The sequence below is a fragment of the Rana temporaria genome, chromosome 4 (assembly GCF_905171775.1).
Source record: "Rana temporaria chromosome 4, aRanTem1.1, whole genome shotgun sequence".
NCBI lineage: Eukaryota > Metazoa > Chordata > Amphibia > Anura > Ranidae > Rana > Rana temporaria.
The window spans coordinates 91,986,513-92,008,166 of NC_053492.1; the positions used below are offsets into that span (position 1 = coordinate 91,986,513).

The window sequence follows — 21,654 nt, forward strand, 5'->3', positions numbered from 1 at the left end:
CGGGTTTCCTGCCGAGAATCTCATGACGAGAAAATAGAGAGAAGGTTCTCTATTATTCTCGTCGAGATTCTGGGCAGTTTTCTTGACGAGAAACCTCAAAGCCTCGTACACACGCTCGGTTTACTCGGCAAGAAAGCTCTGCCAGCAGTTTTCTTGAATCTTGAAGCCTCGTACACACGATCGGTTTTCCCAGCAGGAAAACTGCCAGGAGAGCTTTTGGCCGGGAATCCTGGCCGTGTGTATGCTCCCTAGCATTTTTACCGACAGGAAAACTGCCGGGGAAAAAATAGAGAACCTGCTCTCAGAGTGTTTCCTGCCGAGAAAACCGGTCGTCTGTATACTTACCTGAAGGGGAAATAAACCATGCATGCTCGATAACAATTTGACGCATGCGCGGTAGCATAGAACGTAATTTAGTTGGCTTGTCGTAGTCTTTGACATCACTGCGTTCTTGCCATTCAAAAGAACGGCAGGTCTTTTGTGTGGCCGTGTGTATACATGGCTTTTCAAGGCAAGCTTGGTAGGAATCCCTTCGGGAAAACTGAAGTTTTTTAAACAGACGGGATTCCTGGCCGTGTGTACAGGGCTTCAGAGTTTTTCCTATGCCAAATGGTGGTAACCTCTTTTTTGGCCAGCCAGAGGGATGGAGTGAAGTGAGGTTAAAGTAGGACATGATTTCACTCCAAATATCAAAGAGAGTTTGCACCTCGTAAACACATTGCTTGAAGATAGCATCCAGTGCCCAATTTTACAAACCCTAAGGTGGGTAATTGGAGACAATCTGATCCGCTGCTACATAAAAACAAAGCACATGGTCATAGGATACAACAAATACTCTTGGAATAGTCACATCCCATGAAACATGTCTTGGACAGCTTTAGAAGTTTGTCTCAGGCATTGGTATAGGTTATTGTCATCTTAGGACTGTTTTATACCCAAGCCGCAAAGACAAATTTTTAAAGACAAAAAGCAATTACGTAATCCAGCTTTTAGTAGAATTCATTAAACTTCACTTCTTACAAGCTTTCTGAGCTTTACCTCTCTTACATAAGCCAAAAAAAGTAAAAAAAAATATTGTAAATTTAGTTATCTACATACTTTTACATCAGTTCATGCTGGTGTGAAGCTAATTAAGTGGGAGGACTGTTCGTAGTATTTTCTGAGCATGGCAAATATGTCCTGGATGTCACGGAAGTGAGGTTTGGAATGGTTATTACAATCTTGCAGTAAAAGTGCTTCTTGCATACAATATTTGTAAGTAAAGTCCATCACATGACCATATAATGTCATCACCAGTCCAACTTCAAGTCTGCTTTGCTCCACACGTACTTCCCACCTCGTTTAAGGAACATTTTTTCATCAAAACCGCTAAACTTGATGCCATTTTCAACACCAACATCCAAGATGGATCTGGAAGGATCTTTTCGTCCATTTCTGCAGTCGAGAAAACGCATCTAGAAGGAAGAATTACAATCAGTTAGCACTGAGTGAACATGGAAGCCCTATAGGAGGCTCTCTGGGTAGTTGTACCAACAGAAGGAAGCAATAACCAGGCACACAGTATGTTGGCAGAATTACAGTATATTGCCTTGTTGGCCTGGGAAAAATGCAGAGATGGGGTCTACGATTTTGGAAAAGAAAGCCTCCGCAGACCTGCTCAGCCTCTTTCCCAAGCAACAGGATTATGTGGTTTCAAAGTAAAAAGTTAACAGGAAAGTTATTTAAATATTGCATAGACGAATGTATGAAAAACTGGATTTTTAGGGTATCCATGTACAACACAAGATTAAAAGTCAACAATATTCATTAAAACCAGATTACAATAATAACCTTATTCAGGTGTCATTCCACACAATATAAGGCTTAATCAACATATTTTATGCTACAACAGATTACATTCTCAACATGTTTTGCCAAGTTCATGGCTTCTTCAGGAGTTTTGTAGCAAACTGAATCAACTGTTAGAATAGGAAATGTAAAGAACCATCCGTATCTATATTAGATAATGGAAACAATCAATTTTATTGACAACAAATCAGCCGAACAGGTAGTCATAGCCACGAGGAGGAATGTAATCCCCATACACACAATGTCCATTTACAACAGGGGGGTCAACAACCTGTAGATCGCGATCTACAAGTAGATCATGGCCAGGTGACTGGTAGATTGTGGTCTGGGCTTGCTGACCCACCATACCAGAGCATCAAACAGAGTGCAATGCAGAGGGACTACTTGTAAAGTTGGAGCTGTAGGCCAATGCCTCCTCTGTAGTACTGGCTCCTGCCCCATGCGGAGTGATACCAACTGCACTCCACCTCTTATCCCGGCTAGCGGTCTCCAGAGTGGTGCCAGCAGCAGGAAAGAAGAGATCTTCAGGTCAGTGTGAAGCAATATACTGGGCATATTAGTATAAGGCTGCTCTCACACTGATGCACTGTGTTTTACCCAAACCGTGGGTGCAGTGTACCCGCAGCTTTCCTGGGGGTTTGCTGAACTTAGCCATAGACTTCTTCTGTATGCAGGAGTTTTGGTGCCCTTTCAGAAAGTGCTCCACACCTGTAGGATAAAATAGAAGTCTATGGCAAAGAGCAGCTAGCCCCCTGTACCCACAATGCAGGTAAACCGCAGCACATCAGTGTGAAATTGTAACCCCTTGGACCCCACAGAAGCATCCAGTTGCAGGGTGCTTGCAGAGTGGCCCCATTTATTTGAATGGGACACAATTGGCAGGTGGTAGCCCCCACCAAAAGCAATAGGGTGTTTAATTCCTGCTGCAGCATGTGTACACCTTAGACTGCTGCCTCAGCAGCTAAAGGGGGCAGAGATTGGGGGCAGTAAAACCACAAATAAACCGTACCACCCCCCAAATTTATGTGTGAATGAGCCCTAACAGTGCTGCTATCGAATGCAACTAAGGGCATTATTCACAAGTGCAGCAGGCACTGCTGCTTCTCTGAAAAGTGATCCGAGTGTGTTTAACAGGTGGTGAGGAGGCAATATGTTGCCTCCTCACCACCTTATTTAAACCCATGATTGCCGTGCAATGCACGGGATTGCGACATGGCAGTATGGCAATTAAAGATTAAATCAGGTGTGAGCAGGCGACACTGTGTGTGTGGTGATCTTTGACTTCTCCTATGTTGTTCAGGTAGATCTCCACCTCTTTAAAGAGGAGTTCCACCTAAAAATGGAACTTCCTCTTAACCCACTCCTCGCCCCCTTACATGCCACATTTGGCATGTAATTTTTTTGGGGGGGGAGTGGGGGGTTCAGGAGAAGGGGACTTCCTGTCCCACTTCCGCCGAGGGGCTGGAAAGGCGATTAGCTTAATCGCCTTTTCACAGCCCCTCCCTGTAGGCGAGCGCCTGTCCAATCGGACGGCGACGCGCAGCTCGCATGCGCAGTGCTGCTTGCGCATGCGCAGTGGGTGCCCGGTCGTGAAGCCGAAAGCTGTCACGGCCGGGTGCCCACAGTGACAATGAAGACGCCGGCCGGGGAGGGGGGGAGAGGAGCGGAGCCCCGGCCGGCGCGTCGCTGGAACGCTAGAGCAGGTAAGTGTCAGTTTATTAAAAGCCAGCAGCTACACTTTTTGTAGCTGCTGACTTTTAATAAACTTAAAAAATGGGTGGAAAACCCCTTTAAGGTTGTCTACCCCTGATTTACAACATTCACCAGCAGAGACAGGGAGTGCTGGCGCCCTCCGGGGGTTTAATATTCACATGGCCCCCATCCTGGACATTTGTTTCTCCTATGGCCACTTGTTCGGCTGCTTTCTTGTTCCACAATTTTTTTAATTTCATAGTCTAACAGTTGGTTCAGTTTGCTACAAAACTCTTGAAGAATCCATGAACTGGGCAAAACATGTCGAGAATGTAATCTGTTGTAGCATAAAATATGTTGATTCAGCCTTATATTGTGGAATTAAACCTGACTTAATAAAATGGATTGTTGACTTTTAATCTTCTATAGTAATTGGGCACCCTAAAATTACATTTTTTTGTACATTATTCTATTTAATTCATGTGATGTGGGGAAAAATGTAAACCCTCTCCTACCTGTACTGGGCACTGAATTATTTAAATATCCATTGATACGGAATAATAGTTTTTTTTCTAGATTAAAACAACCCTGCTGCTATAGAAAAGTTTTTATGAAAAGCACACCTGTCAAAAAAAGTCTGTAAATACTTACCTTCCCTGCTGTCTGTGGCTAAAGCCTGGTACACAAAATCAGATTTTCTGCGGACAAAGTGTAGGACTTTTGTCCGAAGGGCATTGCCCATGATCTTGTCTTGCATACAAACGGCAAAGAATTGTCGGCCAACAAACACAAAACTACGTGGTTTTTCAGCTCTTTAGCGCCACCCTTTGGGCAACTTCTGCTAATGTTGTGTTATGGTCAGCATTGCTTCTGAGCATGCGTTTTTTACTTTGGATTTTTTTCTAAAGGACTTCTGTATTCACAATCGTATTATCTGACAACACACATTTGTTGTTGGAAAATTTTAAAGCATGCTATCCAACATTTGTTGGCAGAAAATCCGACAACATTTGTCCGATGGAGCATACAAACGGTCGGATTTTCTGACAACAGCCTGCCATCACACAATTCCTGTCGGAAAATTCAATTGTGTTTTCAATGTCGCTCAGATGCTGCAAAATCTTCTGCTGAAGTCTAATGGGAATCCAACATTTCCAAGAATGTCAATCTCCTGGGTCTTTCTCTGGTTCCTAACTCTGACATCCACCCATTACAGCACACAGTAGTTACATGGAGGTCAGCAGGAGGAACGACTGTCACTTTCAATGTGGACTCCAGCAGAAGATTTATTTTCTTTCTGGAGTTCATTAGTGCAAGGCATCAGGAAAATTATGTTCTTTCACAGCCTTTACTGAAAATCTTTCACTTAGTGACAGTCGCTTTAAAGGAAAGCCGTTATGAGAAAAGTACGTAGGCTACCATTGCTGATCTGCTGGTGGAAAGCTAGCGGTTATAACTGAGCCTCTGTCTTTAAAGGGTTTGTAAAGGAATTTTTTTTTTTATCTTAATAGCTTCCTTTACCTTAATGCAGTGCTGTTTTCATGTCCTCATTGTTCGTTTTTGCTCTCAAGTTGCTGTAATTCTTCTCTGATCTCCACACTTCCTGGTTGTCTGTTTCCTGATAACCACAGTGCTGGGAGCTTTTTTCTGTGGTCACTAATCAAGGAGGTGTGATTACTGTGTGTCTAAAACCCCTCAGCACCAATCAGTTTCGTTTTCCAAACCATTACTGCCCTGTATTGGCTCTGTGGCTCTGTACATCACAGAAGCAGGAAACAACATGCAAAAACGAAACTAGAAACTGTAGGTACATTATATGATTGATTTTTATCTATTTTTAATAATTTTTAACCACTTAAGGCCTGCCGCACGCCTATATACGTCCACAGAATGGCACGTATAGGCAGATGGGCGTATATATACGTCCCTGCCTTCTAGCGGGTCGGGGGTCCGATCGGGACCCCCTCCGCTGCGTGCGGCGGGCGGCTTACCTCGGGGAACGATCCGTCTTGAGGGGGCGGCTGTTCGTTTCTGTCCGCCCCCTCGTGATCGCTCTCGGCCAATCCCGTCGTGTCCCGCCGTGTCACTTCCTCTGCCTGTAAAATATAAACACTGGCAGAGGAAGTGATGCAGCTCTCCTCTCGGCGGTATTTTCAAACCGCCGAGAGGAGAGAAGACATCACAGTAAGTCGCACCAACACTACACTGACACTTGTACACATAGGCACATTAACCTCTTCAGATCACCCCCCCACCCCCCTGTCACAGTGTCACTGAATGCAGTGATCATATATGTACTGATCACTGCATTTAGTGTCAGTGTGACAGTTAGTGTGACAGGCAGTTAGTGTTAGGTTCAGGGTACCCCCCTTACCCCCCCCAATAAAGTTTTAACCCCTTGATCACCGCCCTAGTTAACCCTTTCACCCCCTATTGCCAGTGTCACTAAGCGATCATTTTTCTCATTGCTGTATTAGTGTCACTTTTGTCGCTAGGTAGCTAATTTTTTTTTTATTGCGATTTTTTTTTTTTACTAAAGACATGTGGCTGAATAAATTTTGGCCTAAATGTTTGACTAAAATTTAGTTTATTCAATTTTTCTTATAACAAAAAGTAAAAAATATTGTTTTTCTTTCAAAAATGTCGCTCTTTTTATTTATAGCGCAAAAAATAAAAATCGCAGAGGCAATCAAATACCATCAAAAGAAAGCTCTATTTGTGGGAAGAAAAGGACGCAAATTTTGTTTGGGAGCCACGTCGCACGACCGCGCAATTGTCTGTTAAAGCGACGCAGTGCCAAATTGTAAAACCGCCTCTGGGCATTTAGCAGCCTATTCGTCCCGGGGCTTAAGTGGTTAAAAGGAATCAGTTAACTATTATGTCTCTATACCCTGTAAACAGTCATTTTAGCAAAACAAAATGTTTTCCTTTACAACTCCTTTAATGAAATATGAGTGCATATTGAGAGTAGCTCAAGCCTCGTACACACGATCGTTTTTTCCCGTCGGGAAAACTGCCATGAGAGCCTTTGGCCGTGAAAATCGGCCATGTGTATGCTCCATCGCAGTTTTCCCGACAGGACAACTGCCGGAAAAAAAAGAGAACCAGCTCTCTTTTTTCCCGCCAGGATTCCCGGCGTTTTTTAACCGGGCAATTTTTCTAATGAGAAACACTGCGATGGAGCATACACACGGCCGGGATTTCCCAACCAAAGCTCTCCCCGCAGTATTCCTGTTGGGAAACCCGGTGGTGTGTAGGGGGAAAAAGTTACAGAGCAGGTTCTTGGTTTTCCCCTCGGGTTTCCTGGCTGACTTTTTTTACCGCCAGGAATCTCGGGCCAAATTTTCAAAGGAGATACGCAGGCGGAACTGCTGTTCAGCCTGCGTATCCCTGTGGCTATCTTTGGAAACGATCCTCAGAAGGATTTTTCCAAAGATAGTCAGAAGATCCGACATCTGTAAGACACTTACACTGTCGGATCTTAAGATGCAGTACCGCATCCGCCGCTGGGGGCATTTCGAGTCGAAATGCCGGCTAGCGTATGCAAATGAGTACTTAAGCAGATCCACAAAGCTTTTAAGCTTTGTGTTTTCTGCGTAAGTTACGATTTGCACGCGTTAAATTAGGGCTGGTTTTACAATGTGTAAAGTTAGTACACCATGTAAAACCAGACCTTTTTTTCGATCGCCGCGATTTTTTTTTAATTTTTTTTCCCGGCGCGTATTTTTTTTTCACCCGTCGCAACTTTATTGTCCCGTCGCAATCCACAAAGCCCGGCGTAAATTACGTTCGCGCGCTGCACGTCGGGAAAAATGACGTCACACACATGCGCAGTACGTCCGGCGCGGGAGCGCGCCTCATTTGAATAGGAATCGCCCCCTCGAGCAGACGACCGCCTTGCGACAGAGGCACTTAGGTTACACGGCGTGTAATTTCTAGGTAAGTGCTTTGTGGATCGGGCACTTAGGTAGAAATTTAACGCCTGTGTAACTTAACTGCTGAAAGTTAAGTTAGGCAGGTTTTTTGAGAATTTGGCCCCCTGTACGCGTGTACGAGGCATCAGAAATGTCTGAAGACAAGGGATAACAATGTTTGCAACTAGCATTTTTCAGAAGAACGTAAGCAACAGTTTTTCCTTAAGGGTCCATTGACACAACTGCAATGTGGTAACAGAGTTTGTTCTAAATGGCTCAACAACACAACTTGCTGACGGACAATGCATTAATGAGCTGTCTAAATGAGATGCAGCATAATACACATCAACACACATTGCATCAGTGTAAATGGGCGCTCGGTATGTCTGAAATATAGCCTGTTGGGGGGTTGTGCAGTGGATACATTTTTTTACAAAAAAACATGAACAAAAAACACACACATTAATTATGGACATGAAAATGCAAACATGCATTCAGTTTCACTTTATAAACTTACATATTCATCCAGTATAAGATAAGAATCCCGCATCTGAAAAAAAAGGAAACAGCAATATTTAACAAATGTGATACAAATGTGACATGGTTCTGGCAGTAATAAAGATATTTAATACATGAAAGGGGTCTCAGATTGTGAGCTCTCCAGTGTGGGGGGCTCTTTACTTTCCCACCTACCCCTGCACAGAACCCTTTACCTTTTTTTTTGCCTAAACAATCAGAAAGGTTGAAGTTCTGAAACCACAAGCATACGCTATATGGCCAAAAGTATGTGAAATACTCCAAATTATTTAGTTCTAGTTTTTCCAGTGAAGGGTGCTTTTAATGCTATTGTATTTTTCCCAGTGAAGGAAGCTTTTAATGCTATTGCAAAAAAAAAGACTATTGTTTGCTTTTTAACCTTGGGGCAACATTTTGTGGGAAGGACCATTTTCTGTTCCAGCATGACTGTACTTTTGTGTACAAACAGGGCCGGTGCTACCACTAGGCAAACTAGGCAGCCACCTAGGGCACCCTGCTCCCTAGGGCATCCTGCTCCCTAGGGCACCCAGCCACTGGTGTTCATACTCTTTTTTCTCTACAGCAAGCAACCAAGTCTCAGAAGGCAGATGGAGGACTGTCTCTGTGTCCCAACTTCCGAATGAATGGAAGCAAGCAAACATTCATTAATGGTCACTGGTAGGCTGCATTGATGGGCACATGTAGGCTGCATTTAATGGACGCTGGTAAAGCTACATTTGATGGGTGCTGGTGAGGCTGCATTTGATGGGCGCTGGGGAGGCTGCATTTGATGGGCGCTTGTGAGGCTACATTTCATGGGTGCTGGTGAGGCTGCATTTGATGGGAGCTGGTGAGGCTACATTTGATGAGCGCTGGTGAGGCTGCTTTTGATGGGCGCTGGTGAGGCTGCTTTTGATGGGCGCTGGTGAGGCTGCTTTTGATGGGCGCTGGTGAGGCTGCTTTTGATGGTGTGCTGGTGAGGCTGCAATTAATTGGCGCTGGTGGGCTGCATGTGATGGGTGCTTCAATAAAAAGGTGGGGAATACATGGGCAGGGAAAGGGAGTGTGAGGGGGTCAGAAAAATTAGGTTTCGCCTAGGGTGTCAAAAATCCTTGCACCAGCCCTGTGTACAAAGCCAGCTCTATAAAGACATTGTTTGGTAAGTTTGAAGTGGAGGAACCCAACTGAAGTGGGCTTCACAGAGCTCTGACCTCAACCCTATTAAAAGACTTTGGGATAAAAAAAAAACAATGACCAGGTCTTCTCATCCAACATTAACACCTCCTAACCTCACAAAACTTTTTTTAGCTAAATGAATACAAACTCCCACAGACACAGCCAAAACCCCCCAAATGTTGTCCATTGTGTACATGTCTCCATTGCTGAGTAGATAAAAATTGGTCCCAGTATACATATTTTCAGGTGATATCTGACAATCATCTTGATCTTTCATTAACCTGCTTTGCTGAGTACTTTAATGGAGGTTATAAAGACCCTTTTGCCAGACCATACAATTCAGCATCAATCTTCCTATAAGATTATGTGTGCATTTAATGTATTTATGCATGCTATTTACCACCAGTATAAGCTTCCCTTGTGTAGACATCCAAAAGTCCTGAGACAGCTGCTAGATGCCACCATCTTGGATGTGATGTCAGCAGCCCCAGCATATTTGGAGCTGTGATAACTGATGCTCTATAGCAGACTTTCCCAACCTTTGTACGCCAGAGAAACCCCTAAAATAAATTTCAGGTCTCAGGGAACCCTTACATTAGTGGTCAGTAGGAATAATGCAACCCTTACCGTGGTGGTCAGATTGCCACCCTTAGACGGTTTAAAAAGATAATTGGTTTCATGCTACAGGCTTTGTCAGGTAGCATGGTCCTGACTCTATCCATGCGACAAATGGGAGATCAATCAGTCATAGCTCAAGGAACCCCTAGAAAAGCCTAAAAAGCAATCCACAATGGAAATTGACCCTCAGAGCTTATTTTCAAACCAAATCAATTCTAATTCAGTTCTGTGATTGTGTAAAATTATCATGTTAGTTATGTTTAACCACTTCCCGAAAGCCGTACGAATATGTGCGGCCGCAGGGTGGTTCTAAATCTCTGACAGGACGCATATATGCGTCCTCCGCTCTTCCAGGCCACTAGAGGGCGCGCGCGCGTGCCTGCCGCATTCCTGAGATACCGATGCGCGTGCCTGGCGATGTCCGCCAAGCACTCGCAATCGGCAGTTACAGGGACAAGGACAAGGATCTCTGTGTGTAAACACAGAGACCCATGTCCTGTCAGGGGAGAGAGGAGACCGATCTGTGTCCCTTGTACATAGGGACACAGCATTGGTCACCTCCCCCAGTCACCCCCCTCCCCCCACAGTTAGAACACACCCAGTGCTATAACTTTTGCACAAACCAGTCGCTTATTGCGATTTTTTTTTTTTTTTTTACAAAAAATATGTAGAAGAATACGTATCGGCCTAAACTGAGAAAAAAAATGTTTAAAAAAAAAAAATGGGCTATTTATTATAGTAACAAGTAAAAAATATTGTCTTTTTTTCAAAATTGTCGCTCTTTTATTGTTTATAGCGCAAAAAATAAAAACCGCAGAGATGATCAAATACCACCAAAAGAAAGCTCTATTTGTGGGAAAAAAAGGACGCCAATTTTGTTTGGGAGCCACGTCGCACGACCGCGCAATTGTCAGTTAAAGCGACGCAGTGCCAGAAGCTGAAATTTCACCTGGTCAGGAAGGGGTATACGTGCCCAGTAAGGAAGTGGTTAAGTGAAATACCTGCTGATTAGATTCTGGAACCAAACATTTAATGTTCTTATGATGATCCAGAAAACCTCTGAACTCTTCATCACTGATGACAAATGTTTCAGCTTGTCTTAATGCATCATCACCACAATTCTCCCCATCAATAATGAGACACTGGAATACCTGAGGATCAACAAAAACAGCATTGACTTGATACAAATGTTTCCTTTCATTGTTATATATTTTTTCATTAGGCATTTCTGTGCATCGGGGTTGTTAAAGATTCCCATAAATCAGTATATTTACTGTATATTTTATATGCATATGATTTTTATATTGATCATTGTGTTTTGGACTGTATCATACATGTGAGTTCAAAGATCAGAGCACAGTAACTGGAAAAATGTTTAAACTACTTGGAAAAATGTGTTTGTTAGGCCTCATGTACACTGCAACTTTTCTAAACGCCTTTCTCCTGGCAGGAAAAAGCAGTGTTAACATGTGCCCAGAACTGCATATCTTTTCTAATGCTTTCAGGCACATGAAGCATTTTGGCGTTCATTAATTTCATTGGTCAGAGTATATAACCAAATGTATCCAAGCATGTAAGGAGGAGCTGAGGTGGCCAAGCTAAATGATTAGTTATGTAAATATGACTGTCCATAGTAGCCCATAGATGACTCAATTTCCTTTCCTTTTTCCTTGACACTGACTACCGTATATACTCGAGTATAAGCCGAGTTTTTCAGCACATTTTCTTGTGCTGAAAATGCCCCCCTTGGCTTATACTCGAGTCACCTTTTTGCGCCTGATCTCCCAGGCTTTGGGGACCCGGTACCAGCCGGCCATAGGTCTCCTGGATCCCAAACTACACATGTAGCCCCACTCTTCCTCTACAAGTGTACAAAGTTTGTTGTCCGGGGGACCTACGGCCAGGGAGCACCGATTTTTCAAAGCCGGGCATCCCTTTCATAGACTCCCATATTAAACGGTAATTTCTACGGTGACTTTGGGGACCCGGTACCAGCCGGTCGAAGGTCTCCTGGACCCGGAACTTGGCACACATGTAGCCCCATTTCTTCTCTACAAGTGTGAAAAGTTTGTTGTCTAGGGGACCTACGACCGGGGAGCACGGATTTTTCAAACCGGGCACCCCTTCCTTCGACTCCCATGTTAAATGTCAGTATAGTCATGGACACAATGAGGCATGGGCACAGTGAGGCATGGGCACAGTGAGGCATGCACATGGGTACAATGAGGCAAAGTGAGACACAGTGAAGCTTGCAGATGGACACCCTAGGCTTATACTCGTGTCAATACGTTTTCCCAGTTATTTGTGGTAAAATTAGGTGCCTCGGCTCATATTCAGGTCGGCTTATACTCGAGTATATACAGTATGTTAAAGGGGGAATGCCACCTGCAGCACCATTGTGTTCTGCAGACAAGGGAGTGCGGGGAGCCTTCTCATCAGGCAGAACAGCTATACGTGCTGGCAGAAATCACATGTAAAAAATCCAACAGGCTGGTTGTTCACCAATCGACTTGGGTACAATCAGCCTGTACATACATGAATCGAATCTTGACCGGTCTCTGCTGAACTGGCCAACTCTCGCTCCATGCATGGCCAGCTCAAGTTAAGGTTGTTAGGACCAGTACACACAATAAAGGGTGTTTTAAAATTCCTTACAGCTTATGAACACTGGCCAGTAACTGTGTTGTATGGAGACAAATAACTTAATTATTATAAGAGATGTCACAGCCAAACTTAACATGTATAAATAGCTATTTGTTTTCTGACAAAGTAGGAAATGGCTAAAACACCTATAAAGTAATTTTTTCTATGTCCTGCTGGGGAGATTTCCATTCACCTCCTGTCATGGAGACACAACAGGAAATGATAGGAAATGTCAGCAAAGTGAAGGAAAGCCCTGTCCGGTGCAGCCCCATAGACTTGCATGGGAACTTTTGGCAGTAGTAGTGCCCACTGAACGTGACATACTGCTTAATTTTTTTCATGTGGACACCCCTCAACAGCTGCATGTCTGTGCTCAGGTGGGCCACACACGAACCCTTAGGAAGCTGAAAGTTACATAACAGCCACCTACCTTCCAGCGTATTGGGCTGATCATCTCAATCTCCTTTGTCATGTCCTCATCCTTATTGTAATGGTTGATGACGGAATTTATTTTGAAAGCCACGTTATAATCCCGGCACCATTTTCTTATCTTCATCAGCTTTTCCACATGGTTTTTCTTTCCCTGTCCCCGACCAATGAGCTTGTTCACTTCTTCAACAAAGCTGTCGCAGGACACGGCAAGGATATCCAGGTGTTCTCCTGTGGCGTAAACAGATCTTCATTTAGAAAAATAACATGACTGAATTATTTTATGTGTTAGACTACTGTATCTTAAAGATCAGCTTACACAGTTTTCTAAATGAATTGACTGACCTAATGCACACGGATGCTTACTAGCTCCTGTGTGCTGAGGTGTACAGCCACCAATATGAGTGAATTACTGTACGTGGCCATGGCTTCTTTTCCTCTACTGGAGCAAACCATATTGTGTTTTATTGTTTTTATTTTTTGCCTTCCTCTCGATCAACTGTGGGTATACGTTTGTATATTTTAACTTGTATAAATATGTGTATATACCGTATTTATCGGCGTATAACGCGCGCCGGTGTATAACGCGCACCCCAATTTCAGAGGGAAGCTTCAGGAAAAAAAACTTTTTTTTTAAATGTTGTGGTCAGTGTCCATCTGCAGCCTCAATGCAGCCTAATCTGTGCCTAAATGCAGCCTATGTGCCCATCTTCAGCCTAGATGCAGCCTATGTGTTATTTAAGTTTGCCTAGATGCAGCCTATGTGTTATTTAAGTTTGCCTAGATGCAGCCTATGTGCCCATTTGCAGCCTCTGATTCAAGGTATTCATCAGGCATTATGTGTCAGTTGTATTTGGTGTCTTCACCCACCGCCACAAATCCAGGAGTGTCATCTTGTTGCAGTATGGGAACATGATGCCATCATTTAATATTGAACTTACCTCAGTGGGCTTCCAGACTTCTGGGTGATATATCACTGAGCCGTCATCTCCTGTTCATTCGGCGGCAGTCACATACACAGTCCCGCCTCCGCCATCGGCATTGGACCAGCTCCTGTGAATGATAGAACACTGGTCCAATGCTGGTGGCGGAAGCGAGAAAGTGTGTGTGATGTTAGAGCCGAGTAAACAGGAGAGACGGCTTGTGAATTCCGGCGGCACTCGGCAGCGCTTGTCCCCCTCCGAGCCCAAGGTACATTATCGCCATATAACGCGCACCCAAGATTTCCCCCATATTTTCAGGGGAAAAAAGTGCGCGGTATACGCCAATAAATACGGTATATATATATATATAAAAATGTCTTCTATTGGTTTAAATACATGTAACCATAGGATAGTCCCTCCACTGGGTATATATAAAGGTTTACAATCACGTTAAGCCAACAGAAATTAGTTCTAAAAAAATGTAATTTTAAGAACGTTCTTCTGATTTTCTAATTGACATTTCTAAATTGACATTCGTTTCTGATCACAGTGATGAGAAATTGAAGGAGCAGGATGGAAATTTTCAACAGTGTATGTGGTTTTCTTTCAGTAAAGTCCATTTGTTTCAGAATCAAATGTTAAAAGCAAAGACAATTTGGAAGTACTTTTGAAAGACCAAGCCATTAAATTAACTGAAAGGTTTCGAACAAATGTTCGTTCCAACGTTTATTCAAAAATCTGCTAGTGTATGGCAAGATTTACAATACTAAATGAGGATACAGAAAAGAAACAATTACACCTTTCTGCTGCAATAGAAATATGTGTTAAAGCTCCATTCATTTAACTCACCATAAATCTGAAACCACTTTTCTGTGATCAGACTGCCATTGCTCACAATGCTGACACTGGGCAACCTCAGCTCTTTCTTGCAATACTCCACCAGCTTTCCTACAAAGTTCCCTCTGTCCTGCAAGAATGGTTCCCCTCCAGAAAAGTTAATCTTCTCCATACCTGGAAGATAGAAATGAGGCTTAGTAGGGCTCAGATCACAAAATATTATTTATTACAGGTACTTATAAAGCGCCATCAATTTACACAATGCTTTACATCAGTGGTCTCCAAACTACGAAATAGTGGGGAGGCCTTTTTTTTTTTGTGTGTGTGTGTGTGGGATGAATGGGGATGGAAGTAGATTAGGATATTGTATATAATGTTTTAATGATAATGGACGTTAGCAGATGATGCATCCGCTAACGTCCGCAAAGATCCGCGTCCGCAAAGATCCGCTTTTTCAGACGGAAGAAAACCCTATTTTTCTTCCATCTGGCGGAACGGATCGGATGAATACGGACACACGGTCCGTATTCATCCGATTCCCCATAGGGGTGAGCGGAGGAAAGACAGGGCGGTCTCTGCACAGTGTGCGGGGACCGCCCTGTCCACCGACAGCTCAGCGGGGATTTACGGATGATCCCCGCTGAGCCGACGGACACACACGGGGCGGATCAATACGGATCCGCTCCGTGTGAAAGGGCCCTTAAAGCGGGAGTTCACCCTAAAAAAAAATGTAAGATTAGATTAATGCTCATTTTGTCAAGGGGAATCGGCTAGTTTTTTTAAAAGCGAAGCTGTACTTACCGTTTTAGAGAGCGATCTTCTCCGCCGCTTCCGGGTATGGGTCTTCGGGACTGGGCGTTCCTTCTTGATTGACAGTCTTCCGACAGGCTTCCGACGGTCGCATCTATCGCGTCACGAGTACCCGAAAGAAGCTGAACGGTGGTGCGGCGCTATACGGCGCCTGCGCACCGACGTTCAGCTACTTTCGGAAAATCGTGACGCGATAGATGCGACCGTCGGAAGCCTGTCGGAAGCCTGTCAATCAAGAAGGAACGCCCAGTCCCGCAGCCCATACCCGGAAGCGGCGGAGAAGATGTATCTCTAAAACGGTAAGTACGGCTTTGATTTAAAAAAAAATAGCCGATTCCCCTTGACAAAATGAGCATGAATCTAATCTTAAAAATTGTCATTTCCGGGTGAACCTCCACTTTAATATAAGCGCAACACCTATGCTATAATTGTCACTATTGGTTTTGTACACCATTGTGTCTGCAGCTATATTATTTGGTTATTTTGTTGTTAGTAGTTTTTCTTTGATTTGTAGAAGGAGTAGCGCTGTAGTACCATAATTTTTTGTAGAATTTATTAAACGTCGCCTATGGAGATTTTAAAGAGAAAAAGTTTGTCGCTATTCCACGAGTGGGTGCAATTTTGAAGCATGACATGTTGGGTATCAATTACTCGGTGTAACATTATCTTTCATAATATAAAAAAAAAATTGGGCTAACTTTACTGCTGTCTTATTTTTTAATAAAAAAAAGTGTATTTTTTCCCAAAAAAAGTGTGCTTGTAAGACCGCTGCGCAAATACGGTGTGACATAAAGTATTGCAACGACCGCCATTTTATTCTCTAGGGTGTTATAAAAAATGTATGATGTTTGGGGGTTCTAAGTAATTTTTTAGCAAAAAAAATTGTTTTTAACTTGTAAACAACAAATCTCAGAAAGAGGCTTGGTCCTTAAGTGGTTAAAAACATTGGCATGGCAATCAAACACATTTTTTCAGGGTTTTCTTACGAAATTTGTTTAGTCTATAATGGTATTACTGCAAGTACCAACAATAATTTTTTCCTAAATTTCCAGCCAAATGTTCAAATACAATTCTGCTGGTGTATGGCCACATTTAGCCAGTTCTGTAGGTGAGCCTTTTTTTCCAACCAGGGTGCCCAGGCACTTTGGGGTGCCTTGAGGTTTCTTCAGGGGTGCCGTGGCAAAATGCCTAAAAACTACCCCAAAATTGTATATAAGCCGGTGGGTGGATGAAAACTGCTTTTTAGTTACACAAATCCACAGGTTTTCATTGTGCATCATTACAGCCTTCTAGCTACCAACCTCCTAACAACCAATGGCATCCTCAGTTGATAAGGAGGATGTCAGTTGCCTGCATATCATCCTTGTTTGACCCTCCCCTGCCTCTCTCCATCAGATTTGGGGTCTCAAGTAATCGGAGCTTTTTTTTTCAGAAAATAGGTGCAGGAACTCAACCACGACCCGTTCAGATTTCACAAACAGTAGAAGGGTCTTAGGCCCCGTACACACGACCGAACATGTCCGATGAAAACGTTCCGCGGACCGTTTTCATCGGACATGTCTGCTGGGAGCTTTTGGTCTGATGTGTGTACACACCATCAGACCAAAATCCCAGCGGACAGAGAACGCGGTGACGTAGAAGACACCGACGTTCTCTAACACGGAAGTTCAATGCTTCCACGCATGCGTCGAATCAATTTGACGCATGCGCGGGATTTCGGGCCGCTGGTTATACGTCATAACCAGCGGACATGTCCCATGAGTCGTACTAACCATTGGACATGTTTCCAGCGGACAAGTTTCTTAGCATGATAAGAAACTTTTGTCCGCTGGAAACCTGTCCGCTAGGCTGGAAAACTGTCCGCTAGGCCCTACACACGGTCGGACATGTCCGCGGAAACTGGTCCGCGGACCAGTTTCAGCGGACATGTTCGGTCGTGTGTACAAGGCCTCAAAGGGGCATTAAATACCAGAATTGCATTACATACAGTGTGCAGAGTTCAGGGGGTTACAAAGCTGTCACTTGTAAACACAGAAACCAGACTTCTGTGTTTACAAGTGATTGTGGTGAGCAGGCACCAAAGGGTCTGAGCCAGAGGTGGTGGAACTGAGTTCCTCCAAGTTCCCCCTGAAAAAAAGCCCTGCAAGTAATAGAGAAAAACTGAGGGAGAAGAGAAACTCTTGAATACTAGTCAGTGGCAGTTTGCAAAAGTGTATTTGCTTTGGAAGAATAAAGCAGCTCTAATGTTGAGTGTCCTACATGTATTGATGTTGCTGCATTATGTTAAACAATATGATGCCTTGTACACACGACCGGTTTTCCTGTTGGGAAAACTGCAATGAGAGCTTTTGGCGGGAATCCCGGCCATGTATATGCTCTATCGCAGTTTTGCCGACAGGATTCCTGGCGGTTTTTGAGGCCGGCAGTTTTCCTATGGGAAAAGACTGCGGTGGAGCATACACACGGCCGGGTTTCCCGACCAAGCTCTCATGGCAGTTTTCCTGTTGGGAAACCCAGTCGTGTGTAAGGCCTCGTAAACACGATACAACATGTCCGATGAAAACGGTCCGCGGACCGTTTTCATCGGACATGTCCGCTCGGCGATTTCGGTCTGATGGCTGTACACACCATCAAACCGAAATCCCCGCGGACAGGATTCACTTCGACGCATGCGGGGGATTCCGGCCCAGCGGACATGTCCGATGAGTCATACTGACCATCGGACATGTCCGGCGGACATGGTTCCAGCGGACATGTTTCTTAGCATGCTAAGAAACATTTGTCTGCTGGAAACCTGTCCGATCGGACGGAAAATTGTCCGGTCGGCCGTACAGACGATCGAACATGTCCGCGGACCAGTTTCAGCAGACATGTTCGGTCGTGTGTACGAGGCCTAAGGGGAAAAAGTTACCAAGCAGGTTCTCGGTTTTCCCGGCGGTCTTTTTACTGCCGGGAAAACCAATCGTGTGGACTAGGCATAAGAAAAGTTTTTACATTTTAGATTGGTTGCCTCGAGACTGGCCATCATTTCGGAGGGTGTCTCGAGACTGTCCATAATTTTAAAGGGTGCCTTGACTGAAAAAAAAAGGTTGAGAAACACAGCTGTAGGTAATGCCCGTCTCAGGACCATGGAGAATGCTCCAGGCTAGAGGAGCAGACATATCCACTTTTTCACCAATAGAAAATAACAAAATCTTTAAAGAGGAAGATAAACCCTCCGTTCGAAAATTAAAAAAATACAAATCCTGCAAGACAAAGGCATAATCAGCTAGTATGCATAGCATACTAGCTGATTATGTTTTACTTACCTCCGATCGAAGCCCCTGCAGCAGTCCACGTCTCCCCCTCCGGCCGCCGACATGCTGTCCTGGAGTGACTTCCGGGTCTCGCAGCTCCGGCGCGGTGATTGGCCGGAGCCGCGATGAGAGAGAGAGAGAGAGAGACACTTGTAAAGCGCAACACATGCGAACTGAATCGCCTCTGGGCGCTGTATCCATTTCATGAGTAAGGAACCCCTTGACCTCAGAAGAGATGGGTTTTAATCTTTCTCCTGAAGGCCAAGTGGTCCGACGTCACTCCCGTGATGACGTCACTCCCGTGAATGCGCGTGATAACGGCACAGTACAACTGAAGCAACGGCACATAGTGCCATTGCTTCAGTTGGCTTAAGTGCGCATGTGCCGCATGACGTCGGCACATCCAAATACAGGGATATCTCCTAAACAGTGCAGGTTTAGGAGATATCCTTGTTAGCTACAGGTAAGCCTTAATATAGGCTTACCTGTAACCAGGGGCGGACTGACCATTGGGACTCTCGGGCACTGCCCGAGGGCCCATGCCACTAGGGGGCCCCAACAGGGTTGCCAGGCTCAATAAAACCAGGGACAGTATGTCAAAATCTGTGTTTTTTTTACATCTGTCCCTGATATGTCCGAAACCGACATGCTTTTGATGTGAAATGCCTGAGATCTTAGCTGCCCTGCCTCTTGGCGTGGTGGCCATCTATAAGCCCGGGGGCCCCATAATCTTCTATTGCCCGGGGGCCCCATGAGTTGTCAGTTCACCCCTGCCTGTAACATTAAGTTGTAAACAAGGGTTTACAACCACTTTAAACGGTTAACGCCCGCCGCATGTATATGTACGTCCACAGAATGGCACGTACAGGCATATAGGTCCGATCGGGACCCCCCCGCCCGCTACATGCGGCGGTCGGAAACCCGCGGGGAGCGATCCGGGATGAGGGCGCGGCTATTCGTTTCAGTCGCCCCCTCGCGATCGCTCCCCGGAGCTGAAGAACGGGGAGAGCCGTATGTAAACACGGTTTCCCTGTGCTTCACTGTGGCGGCTGCATCGATCGAGTCATCCCTTTTATAGGGAGACTCGATCGATGACGTCAGACCTACAGCCACACCCCCCTACAGTTGTAAACACACACTAGGTGAACACTAACTCCTGTGGTTAACTCCCAAACTGCAACTGTCATTTTCACAATAAACAATGCAATTTAAATGCATTTTTTGCTGTGAAAATGACAATGGTCCCAAAAATGTGTCAAAATTGTCCAAAGTGTCCGCCATAATGTCGCAGTCACGAAAAAAATTGCTGATCGCCGCCATTAGTAGCAAAAAAAATAAAATAATAAAACTATCCCCTATTTTGTAAACGCTATAAACTTTGCGCAAACCAATCGATAAACGCTTATTGCAATTTTTTTATACCAAAAATAGGTAGAAGAATACGTATCGGCCTAAACTGAGGAAAAAACATTTTTATATATGTTTTTTGGGGATATTTATTTCTAGCAAAAAGTAAAAAATATAATTTTTTTTTCAAAATTGTCGCTCTATTTTTGTTTATAGCGCAAAAAAATAAAACCGCAGAGGTGATCAAATACCACCAAAAGAAAGCTCTATTTGTGGGAAAAAAAGGACGCCAATTTTGTTTAGGAGCCACGTCGCACGACCACGCAATTGTCTGTTAAAGCGACGCAGTGCCGAATCGCAAAACCTGGCCTGGTCCTTTAGCTGCCTAAAGGTCCGGGGCTTAAAGCGGAGTTCCGGCCACAATTTCACTTTTTAAATATAAATACCCCTGTAATACACAAGCTTAATGTATTCTAGTAAAGTTAGTCTGTAAACTAAGGTCCGTTTTGTTAGGTTGTTACAGCATTTAGACACTTTATAAAATAGAAATTGACTGGGGCCAGTGTGGGCGTCATGAAGCCAGACTGTATGACTTCCTGGATTTCAGCCTTGCAGATCTCGCACATGCTCAGTGCTGCACAAGCAGTGTCAGATCAGGTTTCAGCACCTGTGCTGTCCAAGTCACATGATTCTTTGAGACCTGGGAGTGCACAGACTCCTGAAAGTTACACCCACTACATTCCCAGAAGTCTGTGCGGTGCATTAAGCACCTAGGTGCAGGAAGTGGGAAGATTAACTATTCTGCCTAGCAACAACACTTTGAAGGCTTCTAAAAAAAAAAAAAAATAGTAAAGGACTAATGACATTTTTTTAAAACTACTGATGTAATGTTATATTTATGGGTGGAACTCCACTTTAAGTGGTTAATTAGCATAGTAAAGAAGAGATTTGTCCAGTACCTGCAGCCTTGAGCATGGCTAGTCCTTTCTTGGCTTCTTCTATTGGTAAGACGAAGGATGTCTTGGCGGTGTGGAAGCAGAATCCGCACTTGTAGTTGCACTGCCTGGTGAAGTGGTAGTTGACACTGGTGGGTATAACCCTCTCTGGATCCTGGACCTGTCTGCTTGGGACAGAAAGGACTTTAGGCGCAGAAAGTAACCAGCACCTAGAGTAGAACATCTTCATGCCATGAAGCAGAGAGCTCATGTTCTTCCAGAAGAAGACAAGTATCACCACAACAGGTAGAAAGCTCTGGGACAGCATCTTTCCAGGATGAGCTTTATCTGACAGCTAGGTAGGAGTAACTGGACTGGTCTCATGCCTTCACTGATTATATAGGCTCAGCTGCTAGTTTCACATTCTGTTCACAACACACAAACCAGAAACTTGCAATAACCACAGTAAATGATCCCAGGGAGTTTCGTTTCTGCTCATTAGTGCCTCAAGTGGTGAAGCTTCATAAGGTAATTTGGCAATGCATGATGATAAATACTGTATATAAACATATTCAACCTACTAATAGCAAATCATTTTATGTGAATTTTGTAAGAAGAGTGTCAATTTCATGTATTTTTATTTTTTTTGCTACGCTTTTCATGTGTTTTT

At 44.2% G+C, this 21,654-nt stretch overlaps 1 protein-coding gene across 1 annotated transcript; it reads right to left on the reverse strand.

Annotated features, from left to right (window-relative positions):
- Positions 1-451: 451 nt before the first annotated feature.
- RSAD2 (radical S-adenosyl methionine domain containing 2) lies at positions 452-21,357 on the reverse strand. The gene is made up of 6 exons (XM_040348649.1): positions 21,009-21,357; positions 14,609-14,770; positions 12,838-13,067; positions 10,766-10,915; positions 7,972-8,004; positions 452-1,454 (listed from the first exon to the last, which is right to left on the reverse strand). Exons 1-6 carry the CDS (start codon positions 21,310-21,312, stop codon positions 1,290-1,292), a joined length of 1,044 nt encoding a protein of 347 aa, XP_040204583.1. The 5' UTR covers positions 21,313-21,357; the 3' UTR covers positions 452-1,289.
- Positions 21,358-21,654: the final 297 nt, after the last annotated feature.